Source organism: Phaethon aethereus (genome assembly GCF_964289735.1).
Source record: "Phaethon aethereus genome assembly, chromosome: 2".
Classification (NCBI taxonomy): Eukaryota; Metazoa; Chordata; class Aves; order Phaethontiformes; family Phaethontidae; genus Phaethon; species Phaethon aethereus.
The window spans coordinates 27,927,348-27,953,548 of NC_138582.1; the positions used below are offsets into that span (position 1 = coordinate 27,927,348).

Genomic DNA, 26,201 nt, shown 5'->3' on the forward strand with positions numbered 1-26,201 from the left:
AGAGATGAGATGAAGAATTGATATCAATACTGAGAAGTAGAAGAGGAAAGGATTTTTCTTAAATAGTAAAATAATTAAGATTTGGTCTGGAAATTTTCCAATTCCATCTCTTGGCGGCTACTTCTTGCCTTCCTCCATTCCCTTGGGAAAACTCAGTGTCTGTCTTGAATAGGGATTGGGTAAAGCAGACAAATGGGTCTTTGATGAGTCTGTCTTAACTGGCTTTGATGGTCACTTTCTGGGAAGAATAAACAGCTTAAGCTGATGACTCTGACAGATAAATGTACAAGGAAGCCTGCAGGATAAGTGAGATAAAACTAGAAGACATTGAGAGTGTGAATATACGTATTCCAACTGGTTGAATTTGCAAGTCCGAAAGAGCCTAGAGAGCCTGTATTATTTATTTCGGCTTATTTTCCAGGTGGTGACGATCAGTATTCATGTGGTAGGGGCTTTGCATTTCATAGTTCTTTATAGTCCTGTAGTGCAGATGTCTTTCCCAAGGCTTCAGAAAGTTTGGATGTTTTAAGAGTCTTTTTGTAGAATTGCTGAATCTGGTTTTCATTACAAAGAACTTCACAGATGCCCTTTTTAAACTCTTGCACTTAGTGGACTCAGACTGTTTCCCTACCATTTTTTCTCTTTGGCTATCGCATTTAGCAAGGAGAGTGGTAAATTAATGGCAGGTGTGTAGATTTGGAGAACTACCAGCTCTAGAGTCATTATTAAAATAGGCTATTTGTTATATAGGGAGGTTAGTTGTTCATATCAGATTTAATATAAATCTGGAAGTATTCTCTAGATAAGTAGAATCCAGTCTTAGCCATAGCCACGTGTCGTGATTTAGCCCCAGCCGGTAACTAAGCACCACGCGGCCGCTCACTCACTCCCCCTCCCGCAATGGGACAGGGGAGAGAATTAGAAGAAAAATTCGTGGGTTGAGATAAACACAGTTTAATAGGACAGAAAGAGAGAAAGAAACGACGATAACAACAATAATAATACCAACAAAAGAATGTACAAGAACAAGTGATGCCCAGTACAGCAATTGCTCACCACCCGGTGATCGACAGCCTGTCCCCGAGCAGCGATTTCCACCCCCTGACTAACTCCAGTTTATGTACTGGGCATGACGTCGTATGGTAGGGAATATCCCTTTGGCCAGCCTGGGTCAGCTGTCCCGGCTGTGTCCCCTCCCAGCTCCCCGTGCACCCCCAGCCTCCTTGCTGGCAGGCCAGCATGAGAAACTGGACTGTCCTTGACTACTTAGCAACAACCCAAAACATCAGCACATTATCAACAGTTTCTCATCCCAAATCCAAAACATAGTCTCACGCTAGCTTCTGTGAAGAAAACCAGCTCTATCCTGGCTGAAACCAGTATACCATGATACTGGAATAAACAGTGGCAGACTGCCTGAAACCAAGAGAAAGAACACCAATAAGCTTTCCCTTTTCTAGGAATAGACTTGGTCCTGCCGATAGATGTTGTTCACAGACTGGGTCTCCTGTGCAATATTTACCCCTGCTCGTGTCACCTTCACAGTTGAGCCTTGGAGAGGAGGAGGGACAATGGGCAATGGGAGGAAGGGGAGGTGTGTTTCAGTAGCTGACTTGTCTCCCGTTCCTAATGGGCATTACAAAGCTTTCTAGTTTTCATTATCTAATGCCGTTGCATCACTGGAAGGGAAAACTCTGACTGTCCTATTTACCCCAGATGGGAAAGCAGCAAACCTGAATTATGAGAACTCAAACTGAACTTAGTCCTTGTTGGTTATATACTTCTAAACCAAGGTATTTTTCATGCTTAAAACATCTCAGATGGATAAATTTCTATGGTTTGTTCGCAAGTAAGTAAGAACAGCTGCATCACTTTATTAAAAATTGGCTCCCAACAAACAAACAAAAAAATTCAAGGCTGGGGTATATCTATGCCAAATTTCAGCCTGTAATGAACTTTTATGAGTTATAAACTGCCATTTATAATGGAAATTCTGACAGCTCTTTAACTATTTCATAGAAAATATATGACCGCAGTACTTTAGGGAGAAGAAACATGTTCTCTTCCTGGCAGGCTTCATCTCATGACTTAGCCATTTTGGTGGTTCCTGCAATTCTTTCCCTACCTGTTCAGAAAAATTGCTGTACTCCTGATGCATCCTATTATCAGATACTGACTTCTGAAGAATAACGCTATAGTGTAGTGGTCCTGTCCTGCACATGAGATACGTTAACTGGATAAATATATTGGATCATCAGACATAAATGGTCATTCTGTCATCTTTTCTTCACTCTGTCCTCTAAGAAGGTTCCTTGGATTTATGCTTTTTTTGTCCAATAGACACGGTTTCAGTTATTTTTCCTTTTGTCACTGAGTATTTTCTAAGTTATTTCCGGTCTTTCATGAATAATATCTGACCAAAGTATAATAGGAGACTTTCACAATATATAATCCCTAGGGCTGAGGAGAGTTTATACAATGAAAGTAAATTCATAATGTGAGTTCAGCATCCACAGTGTGCTACAGAGAGGAGCTCTGTATTGATTATGAGCAGAGTGATAGAGTAGACAAAGGCAGAGATCTGTTTCCATGAATCCAGTATATCACTGGAGAAGACCTTTCTTTCCCAATTAATGTTTCAGAATTTCACTGCTGCACTATAATATCCCAGTTTTGAAGGTGACCATAAAATGGCAAGCTTGCATTATTGGTTATGAATGTGAGGCCACATCTGGTTGAGCAAATGGGAATGTTGCATGCACAAAACTACCGGGCACAGTTTTAGAGAAAAGGTTAAATTACTTTAATGTAACAATGATGAAAGCTAAATGTAAAACTAGATAAAATTAGTGGTTAAAAATGGCCGAAGTTTTCTGCTTTAAGCATTGCAGCTCAGTTTTGGAAATAGGCAAAAAGGACAAAAAGGCATGTATGCATTAGGGGAGAAAAATGGAAAAGACTTTTTGAAAAGCCAAAGCAGTTGTACTGAGGCTGTCCCCCTCTGAGCAGTTTCTTCACAGATTCCTCTTTTCCTTCTCCTCCTTTTGTGACTGTATCTGTACCCTGAGTTCTGTTGACTTAAAGAAGCTATGGTTAATAGTACATAGTACAGCAGTAACAGGCCCTTCAGAGAGCAGAAATATCCCTGAGAGATATCAGTGTTTTATGCTTTAGTAGTGAGATAAATGATTTATGCCATTGCTAAGTACTTGCATGTCCTCCTCTGCACTCAGTTCATGTAGACTCGCAAAGGTCAGGTTGGTCGGAGCTCTGAGCAACCTGATCTAGTTGAAGATGTCCCTGCTCATTGCAAGGTGGTTGGACTAGATGACCTTTAAAGGTCCATTCCAATCCAAACTGTTTTATGATTCTATCATAATCAAGCACTTGGCTGCGCTCTTTGTGGCTGCAAGAGATAGTCCCTGTAACTTTCAAAAAGTCCGACTAAGACACTTCTAGAAGATTTTGTGTAACATGTTTCTACAAGCAGGTCGTGTGAAGCAATGGTTGTATTAGCGCTTACTTGGACTGATCTACATGTCTCTTGAGTTCTGATACTTGCAAATAATGTTCCGGTTCAGAATGATGAAACATTTACACTCACCAAAATGTCCTCTATTACATTTATATATGCATTAGAGATGACTAACCAACAAAAATTATAATGAAGATTTTGTTTTGATTGAAATGTGAGGGAAAAATGTTATCCACCTTTAATCTACTTATTTGCTGTCTGATGCTAACTGAACAATTTAACAAACATTGTACTAGCAGATGGCTATCCATACTTGTATTTTGATGTCTCTGGAGTAATAGGTTCTACACTGCTTGTTCCTGTCATTGTGTTAAGGGCCGTTGTTCCATGGATCGGGCCCCTGTCTCATGGAGTAGCTCCTGTTTAAAGTGCTGGACTGTGGGATGTTTTCAGAATGTTAGATCTGACTTTTCAACTGAAATAATTGCTGAACTTTATCTTCTCTTTGCATCATTTTCCTTAAATGTGCTTTTCTACTCTAGGAAAACAAGATTATAAGAAAACCAGGCCTATGTTAAGAGCTACAAGATTAAAAGCAGAGGCCAAGAAAACTGCACTAGGCATAAAGGTAGAGATCTATTTGATAGCTTGTACCACCTTTGTGTATATGTTGTTTCTTTTCCCCATAGATGTGCTGTGTGAATATTGATTTCTGAGAAATATTGTTTATGACACTTCAAAATCTAAGTGGAATGCCAGAATCTAAAATATTTATGATGGATTGCTTTTACTTAACCCTAAAATAACTAGAATAGTTGAAATGCTATAAGATTTTAAGTAGTCCATGTCCTTGTTATAATGCATACTTAATTTAAGGTCAATAAAGTACTGTATGCTTAGAAAATTGATCTTTTCAGGAAGCCTCTCTACACACAGAATAAATGCTTTAACGATCTCATATAGTTATAAAAATTACAATAAACAACTTCCTTCTTCCTCTTCCTATCCTATACCCAGGAGTAATTTAAAGACTGGATTTGTTAAGTATTGTAAATTCTCAGCATTATTATCTCAGTCTACATCCTTGTGTACTGCTTCTGACTTGGAAATAGAAGGCTTAACTAACAGCAAAACACATGGAAAGGTACTGAACTTTATTTTGGAAATGTCCCTTTTTCAAGCAGGTACAGTTGATCATGGCTGTGCATATGAGCAAGGAGGACAATTAGGAATATTTTGTGCTATCTACTACTCAGTGTGTCATCAAAATGGGATTTATATGAACGCACATTGTTTATTTAAGTTGCATCCAGTATTTTTCCCTCAAACTTATTTTTGAATCAAATCGATATACAATTAGCTTAGCAGCAAGAGTCAAAACTGAGCAAAATAAAAAAAGTTGATCAAATACCTGGGTATTCTAGTGAAAATAACTTCAGAAATGTTAAAAGGAGAACCTTTTCTTGTTTCTGGCAGATGAGAAATCAATTTTTTCAAGTTATAGCTTATAGCAAATGCCAAGGTATTACTACCAAGCTGTAACAGCTGTTGAGCTGCCAGATGATGTATTTGGTTGTCTTCCAGAATTTGCTATTATAATCACGAAACAGTGCTTTCTTTTTGCTCCTGATTGCTGATCTCGATCAAGCATTACCGTGCGATGCAGTATGTTTTCACAACATAATCTCCTCAGTTAGTGCTGTGTGTCAGGTTTTAATGAGAAAAAATAGATTGCCTTTTTTGTTTAAAAGATAGATTATTAACCTTTTGAGTTCAATGTTTTTTCCTTCCTTTCTTACTAAATTTTACTTTTCATTTTACTTTCAATGGCATGACCTTTTAAAAGTGATGTTCTACTTGGAGACTTTTACTGTACAGCCTAGTTCTTTTGAAATGTGCAAGTTTTTTGCATGTCTTTCACAAGTGAGAAAAATATGAAACTTGGTCTTTCAAAACCTGTTTTCTTCCCTTATTTTCTTAAGTAATTCTTACTTAAAAATGACAGAGAATAGGAAACCATATGTGTAATCATATGTATAACGAAGAATCAAGTATTAATGAGTAAAGAAATAAATAACAGTTTATTTTGTACAAATCTGTTCCTGCCTGTTACAGCAGAATACTAGCTGAGTTCTAAGAATGAGTTTTGCCATCAAGGTGCACGTCTGCTCGCCATGTCATGGGATGTTGTGTTTCTGGGGTTCTGCTAGTTGCTGTGTGCAATGTCTCAGGTTTGCAATTCTTCCTCGGCCTTTAAAATAAAAAGACAGACATTCTTTAAAATATTATCTTCCGCCTGTAACATTTTTTGTACGCTTGGGCCTTAAAATAGGACTCTGAATCATCCCCCAAACAGATCACAGTCATTTGCTTTGCTTCCTAATTGCTGAGAAAAGCTGACAGAGCTGATGAAAAAGGGTAAGGTAAGTTGGGCACCTTTCCCTCCAGGGATATGCTTGTCCTTTATATGCATCCTTCTCCCTGAGCCTGCTTAATGCCAACAACCTTAGGCTTACTAAATGTTACAGTACTTTCACCAGAATATGGGCAATCCCTGTAGGATAAAATTCTGCACTTCTACTGACAGACCCTGGAGCGCTCAGCACAGAAGCGAGGCATATTTAATGTCTTGGGATAAACTTGCACCTCTTCTCGTGTCGCAGTGACAACTCTTCACCCTGCTCTATCCCTCCAGTTCAGCAGAGCTTCACCATGGGCAGTGGATGCACCTGGAGTGTCTGCAGGGAAATCACCCTCCCTACCCCAGGAGAGGCTGCGTAGGGACACGGCTTCTGTGTCCCTGTTGTGAGACTCCGTAACCTCTCCCCATCTCTCAGGCAGGGCTTGTTTTGCTCAGTCCATTGTTAAGTTCCTCCAGCTGTCTAAGAGCAATCTTCTTACCTTCATCCTCCACACCTATCCCAGATATTTCTCTGCTATCTTCTGAAGAAATTTTGAAATAAGAATTTCTTGAAATCTCCTGTGTTAACACCTGCTTGCTGTGACAGCGGGGTGTTAAACTGTTCCTCATGTCTGTGGCTATCTGAAGAGTCAGCAGAGCTGAGGTCCCATCAGTTTATGTACATTCATGAAACTATTTTGAGGCTTAAGTGTGCATTCCTTTAATTGTTTCCTCATATTCAAAGCTTTTGAGTGTGCCTGAGCTCTTCCTTTGGGAAGATATCATGACAGTTGTCACTTCATATTAGCAAAGTTTTCTGACAGTGATAAGCGACATGATTCACTTTCCAAAGGCTGGGATTTTAGTCTTTTTATACGATGCAGGCCTCGATTCTGTGCTGTGGCAGTTGGTTAACTTCAGTCTGTGTTAAGGAAAAAAAAAGTGGTGTAACTACAGTGCAATCTAATAAGTAGGCAGCACTTTAAATAGAAATGTCCAAAGTTCTTGTAGATCTTTGAGAAAACACATACATATGTGTATTTACCATTTTATTTGTTTATCCAGGTTTCAGTACATGATGCAGTATGCAGCATACTAACATTTCTTACATTATCATCTTAAATCTAAGTTGCAGTTAATAGTTAATAAGTTAATAAAATTATTGTAGAGGAAGGATATCCTTATTGTACATGGAGAAGTACAAGCTCTCTAGGAAAAAGGAATATTTTTATAGTTCTGTGAAATACTTAACACAGTAAGTACCATACTGCCACTGAAAACAATAGGATTTTTAGTGCTCATTGATGCCTCTAGAGTTGTTTTGCACTAGTGTCCTGAAGAGCTTATATTTGTGTCTGTAAACTAAGACCTGGTGTAGTACTTAGGGGGAAAAAAAAAGAGGACTGGAAAACAGTGAAGGGATTTTAGTCCTTAATTTCTATGAAGATAATGAAATTCCACTGTTGTGTATTTCACCATGAGAGCTGACAACATTTGCTTAAAAAAAAAGGTCCTATAAATGACATAAAACTTTTGAGAACCAATCCCCTGGAGATCCTTCACATTTCATTGCTGGCATACTAATTAGCTTGTCTTGTCAAACTTTGATTGCCTTGTCATTTTAATGCAAGGTTTAAAGTAACAAAGTTTCTTTCAGTCACTGGCATTTAGTACTTTTTAATTTCCCCAATGAGAGATTTTATCCCTGTTGATAATGTCAGAGAAGCAGCTAAGCGCTAATAACTATCAAAAGTTAGTTCAAGCAGGGTGACCATGCTAGTACTCAGAGTGTAATGTTTGCGCTTTAAACATGTTTAAAAATTAAATATTGTAGCAGAGCTATTGTGCTGGCTCTGTTGGTATATATGACACTAATGCAGACAGTGCCAAAATATATGGCATCTCTTAGAAAAGAAGGACCCCCATCTCGAGACACAACTCTGACAGAAAGCAATATGCTGTATGTCTCCTTGTGTTTGGAGAAGACAAAATTCTTTGTAGCAGTACCCAAAAGGAAGCCTCCGAACCTTCTCTGCATGGTTGTTTTGTTGTCCCCCGTGGGGCGCCCGTGCTGGTGGAAACCCACCTGCTCGTTGTTACCAGGTGGAGCAGCAAGGGGTATCTGCACTGTCGGTGCTAACTCTGCTCCTAGCGGGTGAGGAAGAGGTGCCAGCAGGAGGGTGGCAAGCAGAAAATGGTTTGAGGAATGTGGAAGTTCAGCCTCAGATAGCTGGAGTTTGGTATGCAGAGCCTGAAAGTAGTGGCAGTTCTTGGGGAGAGATTTTTTTCACAGGTTGCAAGAATGAGTCAGTGGTTTGTGGGATAGATAATGAAATTTTCTCTCTTGTTGAAAGGCAGACACAGATCTGAACAGTAGTATTTTACACCTACTTGCAAAGACATAATCGACTGCAGAACACCACTCCATAGAGAATTATTAGCAACACAGTACATCGATTGAGCTAAGGAAAGAATGTTTCCTAAAAAAGTGTCTGTCATTCTTTTGCATATCTACTTAATCTATTGTGTAGCTAGCGAGCTTACTAGTAAGAGTTTATCTCATCTGGAACAAGTTATGTATGAATAGATAACAAGACATTCGTAGTGTATTTTGGCAAAGGGTATCCTCTGGTTTCATGCTGTTCATAATCTGCTAAGTTAGTGAACTATGTTTGCCAAGATAAGTTGGGAATATAGTTTCATAGCTTTGCAGAAATTAAGGCCACAAGGGACTATTAGATCATTTGATCTGGCCTTCTATATGTTACAGATGATAAAATTTCATTCAAATACTTCCTAGGAAGTCCAAGCACTTCATAACGGCCAAAATACTGGGTCTTCAAACCACCTCGCACCAAGAGCAGGGCAGCTTAATGTGTCACCAGTGAACAAAGTGTGATGTTCCCAGTGATGCCAGCAGTCAGACTTTGATCTCTGACCTTGAAATGGAAGGGAGAGGAAGAAACCTGTACAAAATCAGATTGCTCCCATCTGACCCTGGCCTGACCTGTACACATAAGTACAGTAATCATGGTGGCTTTGAGCATGTGAACAAGATGCACCAGGCAGGAGCTTAGGAGGATTTTCTGTACTATCTCGGAGCAGTAGTCAATCTTTCTCAGGCTTCGGTCTCTACTTATGACCAATCTCTAACACTTCAAATGGTAGCTGACAACAACAAAACCTCAAATCACAGAAATGAAATCGATACAATTGGAGGGAAATTTCCTGAAAGAGAAGGAGACTTCTTTTGATCCTGTATAGAAAAGTCTGAAGCGCTGAAGCATGAGTTACTTTTCAAAATCTGGTACTTCAGGGGTTCAGAACATAGCACTGATCATGTAAGTAATCCCAGTCTTCCCAGGGCCCTGAAGGAGAGGAGCAGACTGGAGGACTGAGTTTGCCACCTCCCAGGCTGGCAGCCAGGACCTCCTTTCACACAAGCCCAAGTTGAAGTATTCTTCCCAATACGTAAATAAAAATGTACTTTTTTTTGAGAGACCTGACCGTGAAAGGCTCATGGCCATGGAAGGCCATATTTTCCCCAAGAGGTAATGGGAATGTTCAGTCATTCTTGATCCTAGGAAAAGGCACCTTATTTCAAGCCTGAGCTAATCTAACTGCAGCTGGACCTTGAGAGGTTCTTGTAAACGAGATAGAAGGACCCCACACTGTGAAGCGCCTTACTTAAATATAGGCATATGGCATATATAGTTATATGCTATAACTAAGGTACCTCTTATTCTTCTCTATGATGAAATAACTACCAGTCATCTCCCTACTGGAAATCCCCCCACCTTTGCACATCCAGAGATCACACTGAGGGAGCGGCTACCCCTTAAATCCAAAGACCTTTTCAGAGTCGCAGTTTTTCAAGGCAGATACCTCCGCTTTGTAAGTACTGTCTACAACTTTGATACCTGTATAAATTATCTTGCATTTAGCTATATTCTGATGAATCCTGTTGCTTTTTCATCATATAGCCAGGCCTTTTAAATGTCTCTCTACCTTGTTCTTGTGTAGTTTGTTCTCATTCTTTAAGACCATAATGAACTTTGTTCCATCTGAAAATTTTAACAGTAAAAAGTTTATAACATTTATAACAAAATTACTGATAAAAGTTAGTAAATTACTTTTGTTGCCTTGTATTAGATGTAGAACGGCCTGCATTAAGGAAGTAAACATTCATTTTTAAATATGATTTTGTTGAAATTCTAACAAATGGTCACAGTGAATGTCCAGATAAAGTCTTCCAGTTAGAAATTATATGGGATTAAAAAGTTCGTTGTCAATTCCATGTATGTTTGTTTTATTTCTACAGGTATCTTTGGTCAGCATGATTTTCTTTTCAGAAATAGCTAGTGATAGTTTAGCATTTCAAAAACAGCAGCTTGTGGTACTCTTTCACCTAGTTTTAAGCTGGTTTCAGATAAAAAAAGTACGATTCTCTTTGGTGGACAATAAAAATTTGTAAAAAACATTAAATTTCCTGAGAGTGTCAAATTTCTCTATACGTGTAGGATATGATGCTGCCATACACAGTGTCCAGGTTTGTGTTATAGCCAACATTTTTTCCTTACCTAGTCCCCTATTCTTTCATCTCCTAATTAGTCTCATTTAGATCCCAAACTTGCAACTTTCTCTGTGAGAGTGAATCTGAGGACACTATCCAAGTATTTTGGCATGAGAGACATAAAACTGACAAAAAAATGATAGGAGAATTAAATCTATGTTATGCTATAATGGCGTGTGTTTATTTTATGGAAAAGTTTCTGAAAAACTCAACAAAGCTGAAATCAGTAGGGTTCTACATACATTATAGTAGATACAAGAGAATATAATAGAAAATTCTGTTCCTTTTAAAGGCTTCTTTGACTGTACTTTGGGATTTGAGAGCAGGGATGTTATTTCCTTAGCATTCTGTACCGTACTATAAAAGAAAAAAAGGAGAAAAAGCCCTGTGATCATTTTAAGTTTATTTCTATAGGACTTTTTCTATATTGGTTAATTATTCATGGTGAAATCCTCTGAGTAAATGGATTTCGTAGAGGGATGATGGGGATGATCCATAAAGTGCAAGAGAAAGGGAGCTATGTATGCCAAGCGGGGAATATTTTAATGTTTCATTTCTATGCATGGCTTAAAATACAAATAGCAAAGCCTGATAAGTATAAAACAAATTAAAATGACAATATATGCTGTTGTTACAAAGACAGTATAGTGGTGTAGCATCTCATTTTCTATTTACGTTGCAAAATGTATGTTTATAAAAGTTCATAAACTGGATGCAATTCTTAAGAGTGCATATCCTCAGCTGAGAGCCAGGTGTCCTTTGTTAGGCTGTTTATTTTAGATTTTTATTACTCTGCCTTCTTCAGTAACTCAAAATTAAAGTTACTGTATAATTCTTAAACCTGGAATTTCAATAAGGCTTTTCATTCCCAGGGTTAATACTGGTCCAGCCACCCAGTTCCTAATTCCTGTGTAAGGAAAGTAGCAGTGTTATCTCAATGTTATTCCCTGTAACCCTCGGGCGGAGGAACTAAGGAACGACTTCTGTCAAAGCAGTTACTGGTCAGCCTGAGAATAAAAATCAAGATTTTCCTAGTTCCACTTCCTAGAAAACACACCTTTAATGCAAACATTCCCCAAAATTTTGCTGCTGCATTTCATAAGGGAGATGGGGGAGGAGGGAGAGGAAAGGTGAACCTATTGTAAAGCAGAAAGCGTGGCAGCCGAACAAGGGAAAAAACTTTTTAATACTGGAATGAATTTGCTCTCTGTGTCAAGTGTGAATGGTGCCTGCATTGTACGGTTTTGTTGTCCAGTCTCCTGAGCAGATGGAGCTTGCAGTTGTATGTCACTTGTTTATTACATCCTCTTAAGATTAGTAGCTGTGTGGCCAGATGGGTCTGGGAGCACAGCTGTGGATACAAGGAAATAAATGAAACCTGTCTGATGCTGCCATGCCCTTTTGTGAGATACTGACGTGTTGCAACTGCAACAAAGCAAAAATCACTTTCCTTTAATATATTAGTGAATTAGATGTACTTTCTTTTTTTTTTAATCAAATCATATGAAATCAGGAGGATGAGCTTCAGAGGATGATATATTTCTAAGAGGAAAATGTGGTTGAAATCTGTAGCAAACAGCCTCGGCAAATTTACAGGAGGTATTTTAATGTGGTAAAATAAATGTAAAGTACATCTCAATTAATCATCCGCATAAAATGTAAAGCAAAGGTTTCTATAGAACAGGGACTCCTATAGAGCATACGCCAACCAGGCAGTAGTATTTCATAGTTTATTAGATGGCATATGTTGAATTATTGATCCAACATTCTGATAAACTATATAATGCATTCATGTAAATGCAAATGAAATGCTGTTCTACAGAAGAATGCCAGATGATGGGCTAAACTTTAAAACATGTTTTAACTCCTTCATGGCAGTGGACATGCAAAGGTGATCACAGAGCCGCCACCAATCTAGAGATACTGGTTAGAATTCATCCTACAGTGCAGGTCTCCAGAGATACCATCTCCACTCCCTTTCTAGTCTAAGGGTAGAAACAGGCATTTTTAGGAAGAATTCACCTGACCTCTTTTAGAGTATGAATCTTACACCAAAGAGGGTCAGATTCTCTCTGTGGACAGTAAAGGTTGTCTGATTGTCTAGGTGCGGCATAGGCATCTCCTTTCAGTCCCACTGGCAGAGTAGATTTGATATGGAGTCTTCTGTACCAATTCAGATCAGTTGTTAGGAAGTCACTGAACTGTTTTCCTTCTCTCCTTTCAGGTATACAGCTGGATTGTTCTGATGTAGATCGTTTGTAGGTTAAGATGAGATTTGGGGGGGGGGTTGTTGCTTCCTTTTGTAGAGGGAAAATGGTTTTGGGGGTACAAACTGACCTCTTCCTTTTGAGCATCTCAGTGCATGATGTTAAAAATGCATCGGGGTGATAAAGAAGGAAGCGGTGCATGTTGTTAGCTGTGGAACTGACACTTTCTGTGAGCTGAGGAACATATGGATTTTTCTCAAATTTGTATTTCTTCTTTCATTGTCTAGCAAAATGAGAGTCAACACTATAGGAAGTGTGCTGTGCTTTCCAGGAAAATAAAAACTGAAAAATGTGAAATACTGTGACTTTGAAAGAAGTAGTGTTATAAAGAGGCTGATCATACTATGATTTATTATATCTGAGAGCTAAAGTTGGAGCTTAACAGAGTCCAGCCTTAAGATAGAATATGATGATAGGCAGTCACATAATGAGTATGACGTGTAGTACAAAAACATTTTTCTGCTTCTGAAAGCTGCTATAAATCCATGTATACTTTGGAAGACTCTTTTATGTTAATTAAGGAAGATGCAGCAAGTTATAATATTTTATGGGAAGAGAGGCAAGTGCAAATTGTTGTGCTTTTTGCCTTATTGCAGAGGGGAAGAAAGAAAAGTTTCGTCCAATTCTGAAGGATTTTGTAGCTCCATATTGTAGTGCATGCCAGGAGGTTGGGAGGTAGAGGTAGCAATTTTCATTGACTTCCACCATACTGTGTTTGCTTCATTAAAAAATTACAAATTTGTTGGCAAAAAGCAGTAACATATTGCTAGAAAACATCAAAATTCACAGTGTAAATTCATAACTTAAATTTGTGTTCAAAACTATGGTTTGTGAATTCTGTCTTTTCTTTTTAAAAAAGAAGGAGTAGCATAATAAAAGGATGTAAAGCTCCTATTTCTAGGTCAGACCAAAAGATCTTTAAGCCAAATATCCTATTTCTGGCAGTATATCAAACTCACCAAAATCTTTATTAAGTGAATGGATTTTATAACATTCTGAAATGGTAATCACAAAGCAGAAATCATTAAATATCAATGTCTTATGCAATTACCTATGTCTGATGTTATTTTGATGTGCATTATAGAATGGAAATAATATTTATTCCTGATTTATCTGAAAATATGGTTCTATTTCTGACAGGTTTTGTTTTATTTTTTTTTCTCTTATTTCTACAGGAAGTTGCCCTTGTCTTTGCGGCTATACTGGTATTTTTGTTGGCTTTCTATGCTTTCTTTTATCTTAACATTTCCAGTGAAGTTGACCTTGATCTGGATCCAGATGAAAACTAGCAGATGCAATGAATCTATCATCAAGATTTCTTCAGCTTGAACAAGACTACGTAGGAACACACAGTCCCTTCACTGTGAGACAGTAAATGATGCCATTTCTTGCAGTCCAAGTTCATAAGAAAGTCTTGCAATACATCAGTCCCTTTTACATTCCAGATCTCCAAAATAGGAGAAGAACACTCATGCCCAGCAAGTGTATTTGGTTAACACCAAAGCCAGGAGCAGCAGTACAATACATGAAGTTTATTGTTTACATTATTTTTTTCTCAGGCAGAGAACTTTGATGTCAAAAGACAGGTGCTATTATTATCATGGGTATTGATGCTGACTTCACAGGAGGAGAGTCTGCCTTGACTAAATTTAGGAATCAAAGCTTCCTAATAGACAAATTAGGTTCCTTTTCCTTTCCCAAAGGAAAGCAGAAATACCAAATAAAAAGTCTCTTCTTGATTTGTATTTAAAATATATCAAAAACCCCTCATCCTTTCTCTCCCTTTTAATCTTTCTTGTGCATGTGTGCATACGCGCCCGCACGAAGATCGAAGAAATTGTAGGAAAAAAGTATCTTTTTAGAAGCAGTCTGTCACCTCCTATATGGACTTAATTTTATGTCATCCCAGATTCTGTGTGCCCATATATCTGCAGTAATCTTTTTCATTCTTTTGCCAACTGTTCAGCACACATGTGTTCTGTCAGAAATGGCACCTGGATGACAGAAGCTCTTAACATTCGCATATGCTTCTGAAACACAGTTTTTTGCCTCCTGTGCTGTCTGAACTAGTGTAAATAGAAAGTTCAGTCGATGTTGGTTTTAATTAGTGTATTGCTCTATTATTGATATAAAGTCAAAATCGTATTTTAATTATACTCTTCCTGCTGCTTGTGGTATCAACTTGCTCTACCTGTTAGGGGGATGTTGTAAAAAAATTGCTTTCCAGTTATACAGTCATTTTAATCATCAAACTAATGTGAGAAGTTGTAAGTATTAAGAAACCTTTTTTTTATGCATACTAGTAATTGGGAAAATCTTGAACCTATGACATCCTTCAGTTCTTGCAAAGCACCTTTCAGAATATGCACTGTAGGTAACATTTCTGATCCCTTTGATAACCACAAGCCACTTGAAGAAGTTGGTATGTCAAAGCAGCTGCAGGGAGCTGTAGAATTCTGGCTTTATCCTGTTTTGCTTTGGCTTTGGCATATAACTGAGCTTGTGGTTGTGAAGGTTCAGTTTTGATCCTTTTGAAAATGTGGTCAGTCTTTCTTTAGTTCGGATTCACTTTGATACCAAGAAAAGCATAGACCCATTGGTGCTGAATGGGGCAAGGGAGTCAGACAGATTACTTCCAGAAAAGTTATCATAATTCTGAAATTCTATTAGCAAACTAGCTTGGTTTTATCTTTGATACCAATTTCAGGGCTCAATGTTAAGGTTTAGTTGCAACTGAGATATTTACTCACTTGTTCCAGAAATGCCTGACTAATATTTCTTGTAGTGTTTTTGAAGACAAAGGGATACAAATCATAGCAGATATTATAATGGAAAATATATTTATTTTAAATTGACACAGTCCCATTATCACCACTTAAGGAACTTCGATCAATACAATTAATTTTTAAGCCATACAGTGACTATGACCATATACACTATGAGACTCTAAGGATCCACTTCTTATCTGTCGTACTCCTCATTCACTTTATGCAATGCAAAACAACTCCTCTAGAAATTCAGAGTACAACAGTCTTCCGAGAAGAATATGAAAGAGAAGCATAAACATATATGTGCAAATATTTCTCAGCTTCTAATTATGACTGTTACAGACTCAAAATCCTAATATTTATGCATTCATATGACTTATAGTCCGCTAATACTCGCACACATGACCAAATGCTTAACAACACATTGCATTTATGGTGAAGCATTATCATCTGACACATGGCCTGACTTTCAGCGGAGAGAAGAACTATATCACAAGCTGTCTTCTTGGATGTGACATGCCTTTCACTTCACCAGTGCCACACCACATGTCACAGAAGCTGTAGACCTCTCCTGTTACTCTGCATGAGCAAGTTTCTTGTTCCGTAAAATGCTGGAAAGATTGCTTGCTTAATGTCTGCACGTAGCTCTCTGGGTGATGTGTGGCCTGAGAACAATGTGTAGTTATCCCCTTCGTGCAGGTTGTCTTGTGACTTGCTTTCTGAATTGGTTATGTGACAAAGCAAGCTAGTCTTACTGTCAAATTTATGAACATGAAGTTCCTAGAACAGGAGGATTGCATTTCCCATAATTATGACTCATAGACAAAATCCGAAGCACGTATATGTGTGATTGAAGCAGCTTCCCTGATCCGTGGCTTATCAGTCCATATTGCCCATAAGTGCCATAGTTTGCAGTTTGTCTGTTGGCTTCGTTTAGGTTAGGCCTTTTCATTCACATGAAAAAGATTCTCATGTAACAAGAAAATTTCCTTTTGCTTAGATAAACTGGATGGACTTCTGTTCAGTGTATGTAGAAATACATGGCAAATGTTGCAGCAAACACACTTGTTCTCTTATCAGTGCAATAATTTCTAATGGGACTATGTCAATAGTTTTTTAAAGTTAAAAGCACCCACTTCTCATCAAATTAGTAATCCTTAGTTTCCTAAAAGGCACAAGCACAATATTAACATTGAGGTCTGATTCTGAGCTTACTAATTTATGATTCCCCTGAGTTCACTGAAATTACAACTGATTTACTCCAAGGGAAAATCAGAATCTGACCTGAAGTTATTTCTGCTTTTCTGGAGCACTACATTGTCCATGCTTGATACTTTAAAGTAGAGCCTGATTTTAATCTTGCAAATGTGTGACTTACTTATTTTTCCCTTATTTATATCTGAGATTCAATGCCCCTTGGTTTTGGACCACCTATCTTTGTATGTGTTGCTCAGTGTCTATTTTAATAATAAATGTATTTTTACTATTTTTGTGCTCTTATTAATGTTGGATGTATCACACTGAATTATATATACATTTGAAAGGACATTAAAGCAATCTAAACAATGTTCCAATGTGAGCAGTGATATTCACCAGTTTTAGAATATCTGGATTATTCTAGGCCATTCTAGCCCCGAAGCTCATATTAAAACTAAGTGTAGCCTATGAATACTTAAAAGACAATAAAGAGAACTTCCCTTGGCATGCTACCCAATACCAATAGAGCAGATCTCTTTCTGCAGACACAATTGTTCCATGTAGCTTCCATCAACTTCAGACAGATTGACTTTATTATAAAACTAATACTTTTATACGCTTGTTTCAAAGAAAGATTGCTGATCAAACTGTTTACACAGCAGCCCTGGCTTAACGGGGCAGGTTTTATCGAGGATATTCACCTCTGGAGAAAGGGTAAATGTCAGTATTGTTGTTGCCCTCTGCTTGTGGAGTAAACTGAAATTTTTTCCAGCAGAGGTTGTGCACGAGATGCCTGGACTGAGTCCTCACGCTGTAGCTGGGAGCGGATGCCCCATCTGAAAGAGGCTCTGCCTAGGAAGGCACGACAGTCTTCCAGCAGTGATTTTGCTCAGTAAATCTTTCCCCAGCAGTTTTCCTTTTCCCTTTGATCCTACAAAAGCAGAACCAGCATGTAGACCATCTCAGGAGAGAAGCATCAATATAGTAGTTTTACTAGTGCTGCTGGTGAACATTGCCAAGGAAAGACCTTAACTATATTTCCTAGAGTCCATGAATGTATTTTACTGGGAGCTTAGGAAGCATGTTAAGCATTTCCCTAATGGACCCTAGAGATATATTTAAACTTCTCTTGAAGAACACTTTATTTAAAGTTCACTGTTGCATATCACATAGCCATCATGTGATTCAGGATCTGTCATAGCTCCTTCCATGCATCAGACTAGCTGTAACAGGGGCGACATGTAGACTCTGAGATTATGCCACAACACATAACTCTGAGCATACGCAACATGAGCAAACTCATCTGTTTAGTTGTCATCTAGAGTTAGTTGACCTAACAAGTTGTGTTTGAAAACAAACGCTTTTTAAACAACCCTACTAAAGGAAGGGACAGTGAAAGCCCTGCAAAACTTCTCATCCCATTTCCATGAAAATTGCTACCATGGAAGAAGCTTCTCTGCTGACTTAGGGCCAAGTTTTGAGTGCTGCCCTTTCAGGGAGGAAAATGTTGCTAGCAGCTCCCGGTAGAGTGATGATTCATGTTGCTCTGATATGGGATTGTGCCTATAAGGCAAAGCTGAGCCAGTTGGTGAAGGCCAAATGCATTCAGGACAATTCTCAGTAAAGGACTGTACTTGAAATGCAGACTAGGCAAGTTAGAGTGCCAACAAACAGGATACTAGAGATCTTGATCGCATTTCAAGTTTTACTTACAGTAGCATAATAATTAGTGGTGCTTATGACTAAGAAAATAACAATATGGCACATCAATAAGACAGCAGAAATGTGTTGTTGGAACTGCTTCTTAAAAGATTTTGTAGTGGATTATGCCTGCACGTTGGGAAATGAATCCAGGAGATGAATAAACTGGCAAAGATTGTCTGTGATCATGCTTGTAATATTTTTCCCTGAAAGAGTTGACGGAGATATTTTGCAACACTTTTCCCCATCATCCTCTTAGTTTGCTGTACTACATTCTTTTGTAGACGCATTTCTACGCTTTTCCAAGAGTGGAAAAATATTTTTTGTAGTTCATCAGTGCATTTAATTAACAGAATCTTCTGCTCTTCTTTTTATCCCCCCTTAATCACAACCAAATTGGTGGGGAAACAGCCAAAATGTTAGGTACCAGCGTCTCTCAAGCAGATGTCACACCACTATTTTTTAGCTTGTTTAAATGAATGAACATGTTAAACTGTGAAGTATTACATTTTAGATTTTTTCATTTAAAAAAAAAATGGGACAATCTGTTTACTGTCCTTAATTGAGACAACAATCCTGGCGGTTGCCAGTTTTGGCAGTTGTAATGATGAACTATAAATAATGGGACAAATCAACTAACTGGTGATTGTGGAGGGTAGTTCAAGTAGAAGCCTCATTCTGCATGAATACTTTTTTCAGTGCTATATTTTTTCTAACTTCTCTAATTGTTATACTGGTTTTGCATGTTAAAACCACAAATAAATACATGACTAGTCAAACAATAGGCTTGATTCTGTTGTCTTATTCTGTATCACTAAAAAAGCAGATAAAAGCTGGCAGCCCAACAGTACAGTTCATGACTTGCCCAAATTCTCCCTAAAAGGTGTTTGTTCAGGTCCGTTATGAATGTGAGTTATGAAAAGCTTTGTTTTGCCGAACCTTGAAAAAACTGAGCAGCATATAGATCTTTGGGAGTTTGCCATTTCACAAAGAGATTGCAGGAATTTTAGAGAGTGAAGCGACAGGAGGTGAGTATGGAGTTCAGTGACAAACTGATGTCATTCCCCTACCACAGTTACTCCGAGAACGAGAGTGGAAGAAAATCAAAAGTACAATGGCCAGTTCTTCCAGGAGACAACCAGCTCATGACTCGCCACATTGCTCAAGAACAAGAGTGTGGAAGAAAAGCTAGTTCTAATACCAAATCAGAGCTACCTCAACTTCTTATTTTTCATAGGGCAAAAAAAGGGCCAGGAGGAGATAAAAGATGTCTGAAACGAAGCAGCTTCTCATTGGATCAATGGCACATTTATTTAAGTGAGGAATAAACAGGGTTTGTAAACAGGGTTTGGGGGATTTACATAAAGCATAAGTCAGGCTAATTGCTGTTGCCTTCATGTATAAAAAGTCACATTATGCCAAGCTAGAGTAGCTTGTGTGTTCTCTTACTGAGTTAACTGTAAATGTACTGATACTGGCAATGTCCCCCTTTCTCTAGAGATACCTTCTGTGATACCATCAGCAGAGAGGAGGGACAGGGAGGGAAATGGCAGGGGAGCCCTTTTGCTGATTCTGCACTCCTAAAGCACCACCCCTGCTCAGTGGGGAACTGCTGGTTTTTAGAGTAGAACTGCGGCCCTGGGTTGCTTTGGACAGGCTACAAAAAAGAACGGAGCTGAGCTTAACCTACGGGGTGAGTCTCCTACCATCGCTGGTGCCTGATTTGTTACCACAAATAAATAGAAGCTGAGATGCTCAGGCTTTTTACTTTTATTAGGTTCTCAGGGAGGTGCCTGAGAAAAAGAAAAATTGTCTTTTGTTGTCCCTTTGAAATTTGTTTCTGCATATTTGTTTCCCGTAGTGTCTCTGGGACTGCTTTCCAGTCAAAAAACGCCAGGCTCATGCCCACTGCTTTTGGTAGGAAAGCTGCAGACTTCATCCTTTTGCAAGGAGGGGCTGGGGGGTGACCTGCCATCTCCCCTGCTCTCACCTGGCTGTAGCTGAAGAGGCCTCAAGTAGCTGTTGCTGTGTAAATATAGTAAGACTTTGCCTGATTTGGGAAAGACAGCAAATTCTGAATTCAGGGCAGCTTTATTTAGGCTTTCCTGCCTGAGGAGCCTTCAGAGCAGCCTGCACGGTGAAAGTCAGGTTATTGCTTGCTTCCCTTTTGATGGCTTCCTTCAGCTTCTCATTTAAAAGATGAGCTGAGGTACTATGGTTGTCTACTTAAAGCAGGGCTGCTTTCACAACAGTATCATGGGTTCTCACTGCCCTAATGAACTCGTGACTGCTCCTTCTTAAAAGGCAGGCAGTCATGTTTGTGTTTTTCTGTTCATTAATCGTAGCCGTTCTCGAGCTGCTCCTCTCAGGCAGTACTTTACCTTTGTGCCACCATGGCTCTGCTGCTCCAGTCATAACAGCATGTGCTGAACAGAGAAGAGAGTAGAACGGCTTCTTCAGATCGTTACCAAAACCACAAACTCATTCAAAGTGAGGCAATATACGTGGGGGAGATTTTCCCAGTGCGCTATATGGATTTTTATTTTGAAGAGCAGCCCTTAAAAACCTGCTCTGTTCTGGTGAATGCCATTTGACTGTCCTTGCCCTTATACATGACAGCTTGCAAGTTCACGTTAAAATAAGACAAGTTATAAACATGATTGTGTTATTCATGAGAATACATGAAATATTTTTTTCTCATGAACCAGTCATCAGCTGTTTTTAATTAATAGAAAAGTGGCTTTGTTTATGAGTGATACAGTTTGGTCAAATGTAACTTCTCATCTGAAAGGTTACAAATGGTAATTACCTCCCTTTGCTTCAGGGTTGCATAAAAATAGGAATTACTTGTAATATGTATGACTTTTTCCAAAGACTGCGATGCTAAAATTTGGTAAATTCTCCACAGAAATACCAGGTCTGTGACTCTAACAAGAGCAATGCTTTTGAAATTTTTCCTTGTCAACAAGTTTTACCTTCTCTGTGAGGAAACTTTTAAGCTGATATAATGGAGTTGGCAATGCCTGAAGGACAACCAAAAAGAACAAAATAAATGCTTAAGAGACTCTTCACATGCGTTATTCAACCTCTCATACACACACTGCCGTGACTGGACTATATCAGTGTTACAGGGCGATGGAGAGGCAACGCATCTGAGACAATCTACGTTGTGATTGTCGCACCCTCAAACTCACGGGGGCAAGTGTTTCTGTCACACTGTGTTATGCTCTTACACACAGAAGAGGTGTCTCTTACTAAATGAATTTCTATGTACAGAAGAAGATAACTTCTGTTTTGTACATATAAAATACACAGATAGAAGAAAGAAAAAATGCTCCCTGTGAACAAGGGCGTTTGGAAATAAGAATCATTCCTGCAGCACAGCAGTTGTGCATGGGCATAAAACATGTTAAAATTAAAAGATAATACAAATACAGAAAGGAATTTTTTATTACACTCTGCATTTATAAAGGGTAAAAGTAGGCATCACTCCTCTGTCATATATTCATCATTCCTTACGGTACAGATCTCTAGGGTAGTTTCCACAAAGCTATTATTCCCCCTATTCCACCTCTAGTTTGGGGATCATCATTGCCAACTCAGAATGAAAAATGATCTTGTATTCCCCAGAACTTAAACAAGAAAATTAACATATCCTTGTTAAGCGTTGAGTTATTCAGTTGCTTTGAAAGGGTCTACCAGAGGGTATGTACAATAATGTATAACACAAAGTGATGTAGAATAACAGGAAAAAATTATAACTGACTTTCAACTGCTCAGCTAACTATGGAGCTGGCCTGGGGGCCTTCAGCACTTCCTTGCTGCTTTCTTCCAAAGCCTTGAGGAACAGATCTGTCACATCCACTCATCAACATTTACCTCTGTTACCATCTTAGCTTTCGTGTCCTTTGTAAAGAATTAAAACCTCGGGGTCATTGGTCTGGAAAAGACTGGGTTTGATATTTGCATCTAGATTAGGCCTTCCAGTTTGCTCTGATCAAGGGTCTTTGGCCGATTCCTTCCAGACAGCTGTGAGCTGTTTGAAAAGGGATGGCATATTCTTCTGTCAGCTTAGCAATGAGATAACACAAGATGAAGACACTGAAAAAGTGACTCAGCTTCCCTTGGAGAGAGAAGTATTTGCTGAGGTTGTCTGGCAGTGGGATACCAGGTATGTCAAGGTCCGTACGAAGGGAGGAGTGAGCCCGGGCAGATGGATCTCAGGATGTCAGTAGGGACTGGATGCGGATGTACTGCCAGATGCTTCTTCTTATGTGCTACCTCCTCCGACAGCACAAACCCAAGAAAACTTATGAGAGGATCCCAGTGCAATCTTGCTCTTCAGGAGTAAGGGTCAAGATCATGACAAGTATCTCTCATACTAAGGATGATGAAAACTTCACCAATTCATTAATAACCCAGGATTATAGGAACTGCAAGTGCTAAAACAAACCTTCCATAACCTAAGAGCAGGGGTTAATTTGTAAATGAACCTTTGTGAAAGTCTACGCACATTATGGATAACCAAACAGTTTAATACTTGTAATGGGGAAATCTATGCAGCTGAGTATGAGAAAAAAAAAATTCAATGAGAAATATGTTAATTCTGTTCCAGAGGAACTGCAGAGGCCCGAGCTCTGATGGGGTCTGAGGAAGGAGTCATGTACACTAATGATGTCTGCCTCCTTTCATCATGTGCTAGTAACAGGGTAACACATCTTTCCACCCAGCCAACAGGAATACTTTAATTAAGTAAAACAGGATTACAAAACACCAGGCTACCTAACTGCCCTAACAGAGAGCTGCAGAGATAAAGCTCTCAGTTCATTAAATTATATCTTTCTACAGATACCCCACTATTACATGCCTCACAGACAAATATCCAAAACAGATCCACCAGCAACATGTTCGTGCTCTGTCAAGTTCTCCCGTGTCTCAGAAGTCTTGAGGAATACAGACTCTCACATGTGTGAGAGATTTTGTCTTATGTTGCTCCTCTCACAAGGTGTTCCTTGACCTTAGCGTAGGCTGAGAGCTGAAGTTGGCAGGCTAATGAGGGGGAAAAAGAGGGTATTCTGTAAAACCTCTACTATATGCTATTCTTAATCATTAGAGGCAGACATCACAGCCGTTCTTGGAGGTGGAACTGGGATAAAGTACTCTAGGAAAGACACTGTTGTTTCTCTTTGGAAAGCACAGTGGAAAGAGCTTTGGGCCATCCATGTCCCAGCAGAGGAATAGACAGTGATGTGGAAGGCTGAATAGATGGTCCTGAAACAAGGACAGCAATCAGCAAGCGGAGAAGCCCCTTATTCCAGAGCCTCAAATCCACAGCAGTGCCGTGGCCCAAAGGAGCAGTGCTGCCTCTCCATCCGAAGCCCAAGCCTGCGGCCAGCTCGCTCTGCCTGGGAGCCTGGGAAAAACAAACCTTGTGTGACCCTTCAACAGCAATTACACAGGATGTCTCTCCAAGAATGAAAATTTGCTCACATAGGAGAAACAAAAAAACCTCTGCATGATACTACCACCCACCAGCACCCACTATTTGTGAATTATATCACTGGCTTTCATCCCGCTGAAAAACAAAGTTGATTTGACTAATACTGTAACATTCCTAATTACTTGCTTTTCGGATATATGGCAGTTGCATTAAAAAAAAAAAAAAAAAAAGCCCACGCAGATAGTGGCTTGATTCACTGCGGCTGGCACCGATCGCCCTTGCTTACAGAGAGGGGTGCAGCACCTCCAGCAGAGCAGCTTGTGTTGGAGAAGGCAGGAGTCTGCTCGTGGCTACATTCTCACAACGCACTTCTCCCATGCTGTTGCCTGCTCTGGGCATCCCTGCGGGCCAGGGCAGCTGAGGGTGCTCCCGGCTGCTGCAGCAGCACTCAAGGATTTTAAGTATTGACAGGGCTTATCTGTGCAGTAGACCTGAGCAAGCAATACCCTGGAGGCGAAACCAAGGCAGGAATGCACATGGGAGGATGGGCAGAAGCCCCAGGGTGCACAGAGCCTATACACTAACTTGTCAGGAGGACAGAATTTAAATCCGATTCCAGTCAGAAATGAAGGGAATTTAGAAGTTGATTCTCGGCTGATCCTGAGTGTAGAATGAGCAACTGCCCACAGCAGAAGTGGCTGGAGAGCCGAAGGCAGTCTGGAGCTGCAGATGTGTGAACGTGCCTCTGAAGGGCTGCTGCTCTCCCAGGCTGCCAGCTCCCTGTCCACCGTGGGGCCGCAGGTGGCTTTTGCAACAACCTGTCTGGTGACACGATGACCCACTTCACGCCATGGCAATATTAAATTTACCTCTGGGTGCGCTCGGGTTGGTGGTCCTGTGATCTCTGAAGAGCTGTCCCCAGCTGCTCCCAGGACAGCCCGTGCTTGTCACTTGTATGAAGGATGAATATGCATGAATATGCATTGAGAAAGACTCTGTGGGCACATTCAAAGTAATTCAGCTTTTGGTGTAAAGGTTCTAAATTTGCTCTGGCATAATTATATCCTTTTTGTTTATGACTTGTGACTTGTTTTCTCTGATGTTTTTCACACAGCTGTATCTCTAACCACCACTGAGATTTTAGCAGAACTTTAGGAAACTGTATCACTTTCTGTCTCCCACACACATGTGTGTTTTCTTGGGCTGCATTAAAAAAGATGTTTTGCACTCACTGTATTTTGCAGGAAGCCAGTATGGCAGAGTTGCAACTTCTGAATAGTTCTGAATTGAGAATACAGGGAAAAGAATAAACCTAGACCCTCGTTTCCAAAAAATAAATTGACTAGTTGTATAGATTGTTCAGTCATGGATTAAGGTACTTATTTCTAATTATTAATTCATTAATAATTTAAATACTTTAAAATATTTTAATTAAATCCACCACGCTGAATAATACTAAATTCATTAAGATAAAGGCGATAGGCTGGGATGAATATAGGCATCTTAAAATGCAGTTCACTTCGCTCACTGCGTGGTGCCAGCAGGCTTCATCCCGAGACTCGCTCAGAGCACATTTCCGTTGGGAAGCTGCAGTGCTGGCCCATCACTGGCAGGTTTTTCCTTCCTCAAGCATAGTGTCGGGATAGCTGTACAGCCCAAGATTTTGCCATTAGGATGAGGCAAATCTCAAAAATCTAGTAATTACTAAGCACCCTGCAGAACTTTTCTCCAAAGCTAAGGGATTTTAGCTGTGGTTTTCCTACAAACCTCAAAACAAAGAATTTCCCTTTCATTATTACTTAGTTGTAGTACTTCTCTGTTCCCCCGATCCTAGTCTGTCACAGAGCTCTGATATTGTCCGTGTTTAAGCAGATGTTGTGATTCACTCCAGAGGTGGCTGCATTTCGGTAACTGGGTAAAGTGGTCCCACCACATCATTCTGCAAAGTCTGTAGAATTATTTGGGAGGACACACTCTATTTAAATGGAAATTATTTTCCTATTATCATTATTAGTGTTATCATCATCAACCACTAGGAGTGAATAATAAAAATTTATGTATCCACATTTGGAGTAGAAAGCAGCACACAGAGGAATACAACAAAGGTATTTGTCTACCTATTGCTTAATGTGAATGGACTCATAGTTTATTATCAGTATTGTATTTTTTGCCGTGGCAAAAGGTAATGAAAACAGTTTGGAGGTATTTGTCTGAATTCAGTAAACAAATTGTTTTAAACAGTTTTGAACAGGAATTTCACATTATGGCTTCATTTTCCTGGCAGGCTTTATTATTCAGTTGTAGGACATCATTACACTGACTGTGTGAAGCACTCAGAGAATTGGTTTACAGGTGCATCTCACCTGTCGCTCATTGTGA

At 39.4% G+C, this 26,201-nt stretch overlaps 1 protein-coding gene across 1 annotated transcript in view; it reads left to right on the forward strand.

Annotated features, from left to right (window-relative positions):
* TRIQK (triple QxxK/R motif containing) overlaps positions 1 to 14,388 on the forward strand; it is a 41,371-nt gene extending 26,983 nt beyond the window's left edge. The window contains exons 2-3 of the mRNA XM_082015097.1: positions 4,018 to 4,103; positions 13,892 to 14,388. Coding sequence (XP_081871223.1) covers positions 4,018 to 4,103; positions 13,892 to 14,005 — 200 coding nt within the window. The 3' untranslated portion in view covers positions 14,006 to 14,388. The remainder of the gene's footprint in view (positions 1 to 4,017; positions 4,104 to 13,891) is intronic.
* The last annotated feature ends 11,813 nt before the right edge of the window (positions 14,389 to 26,201 follow it).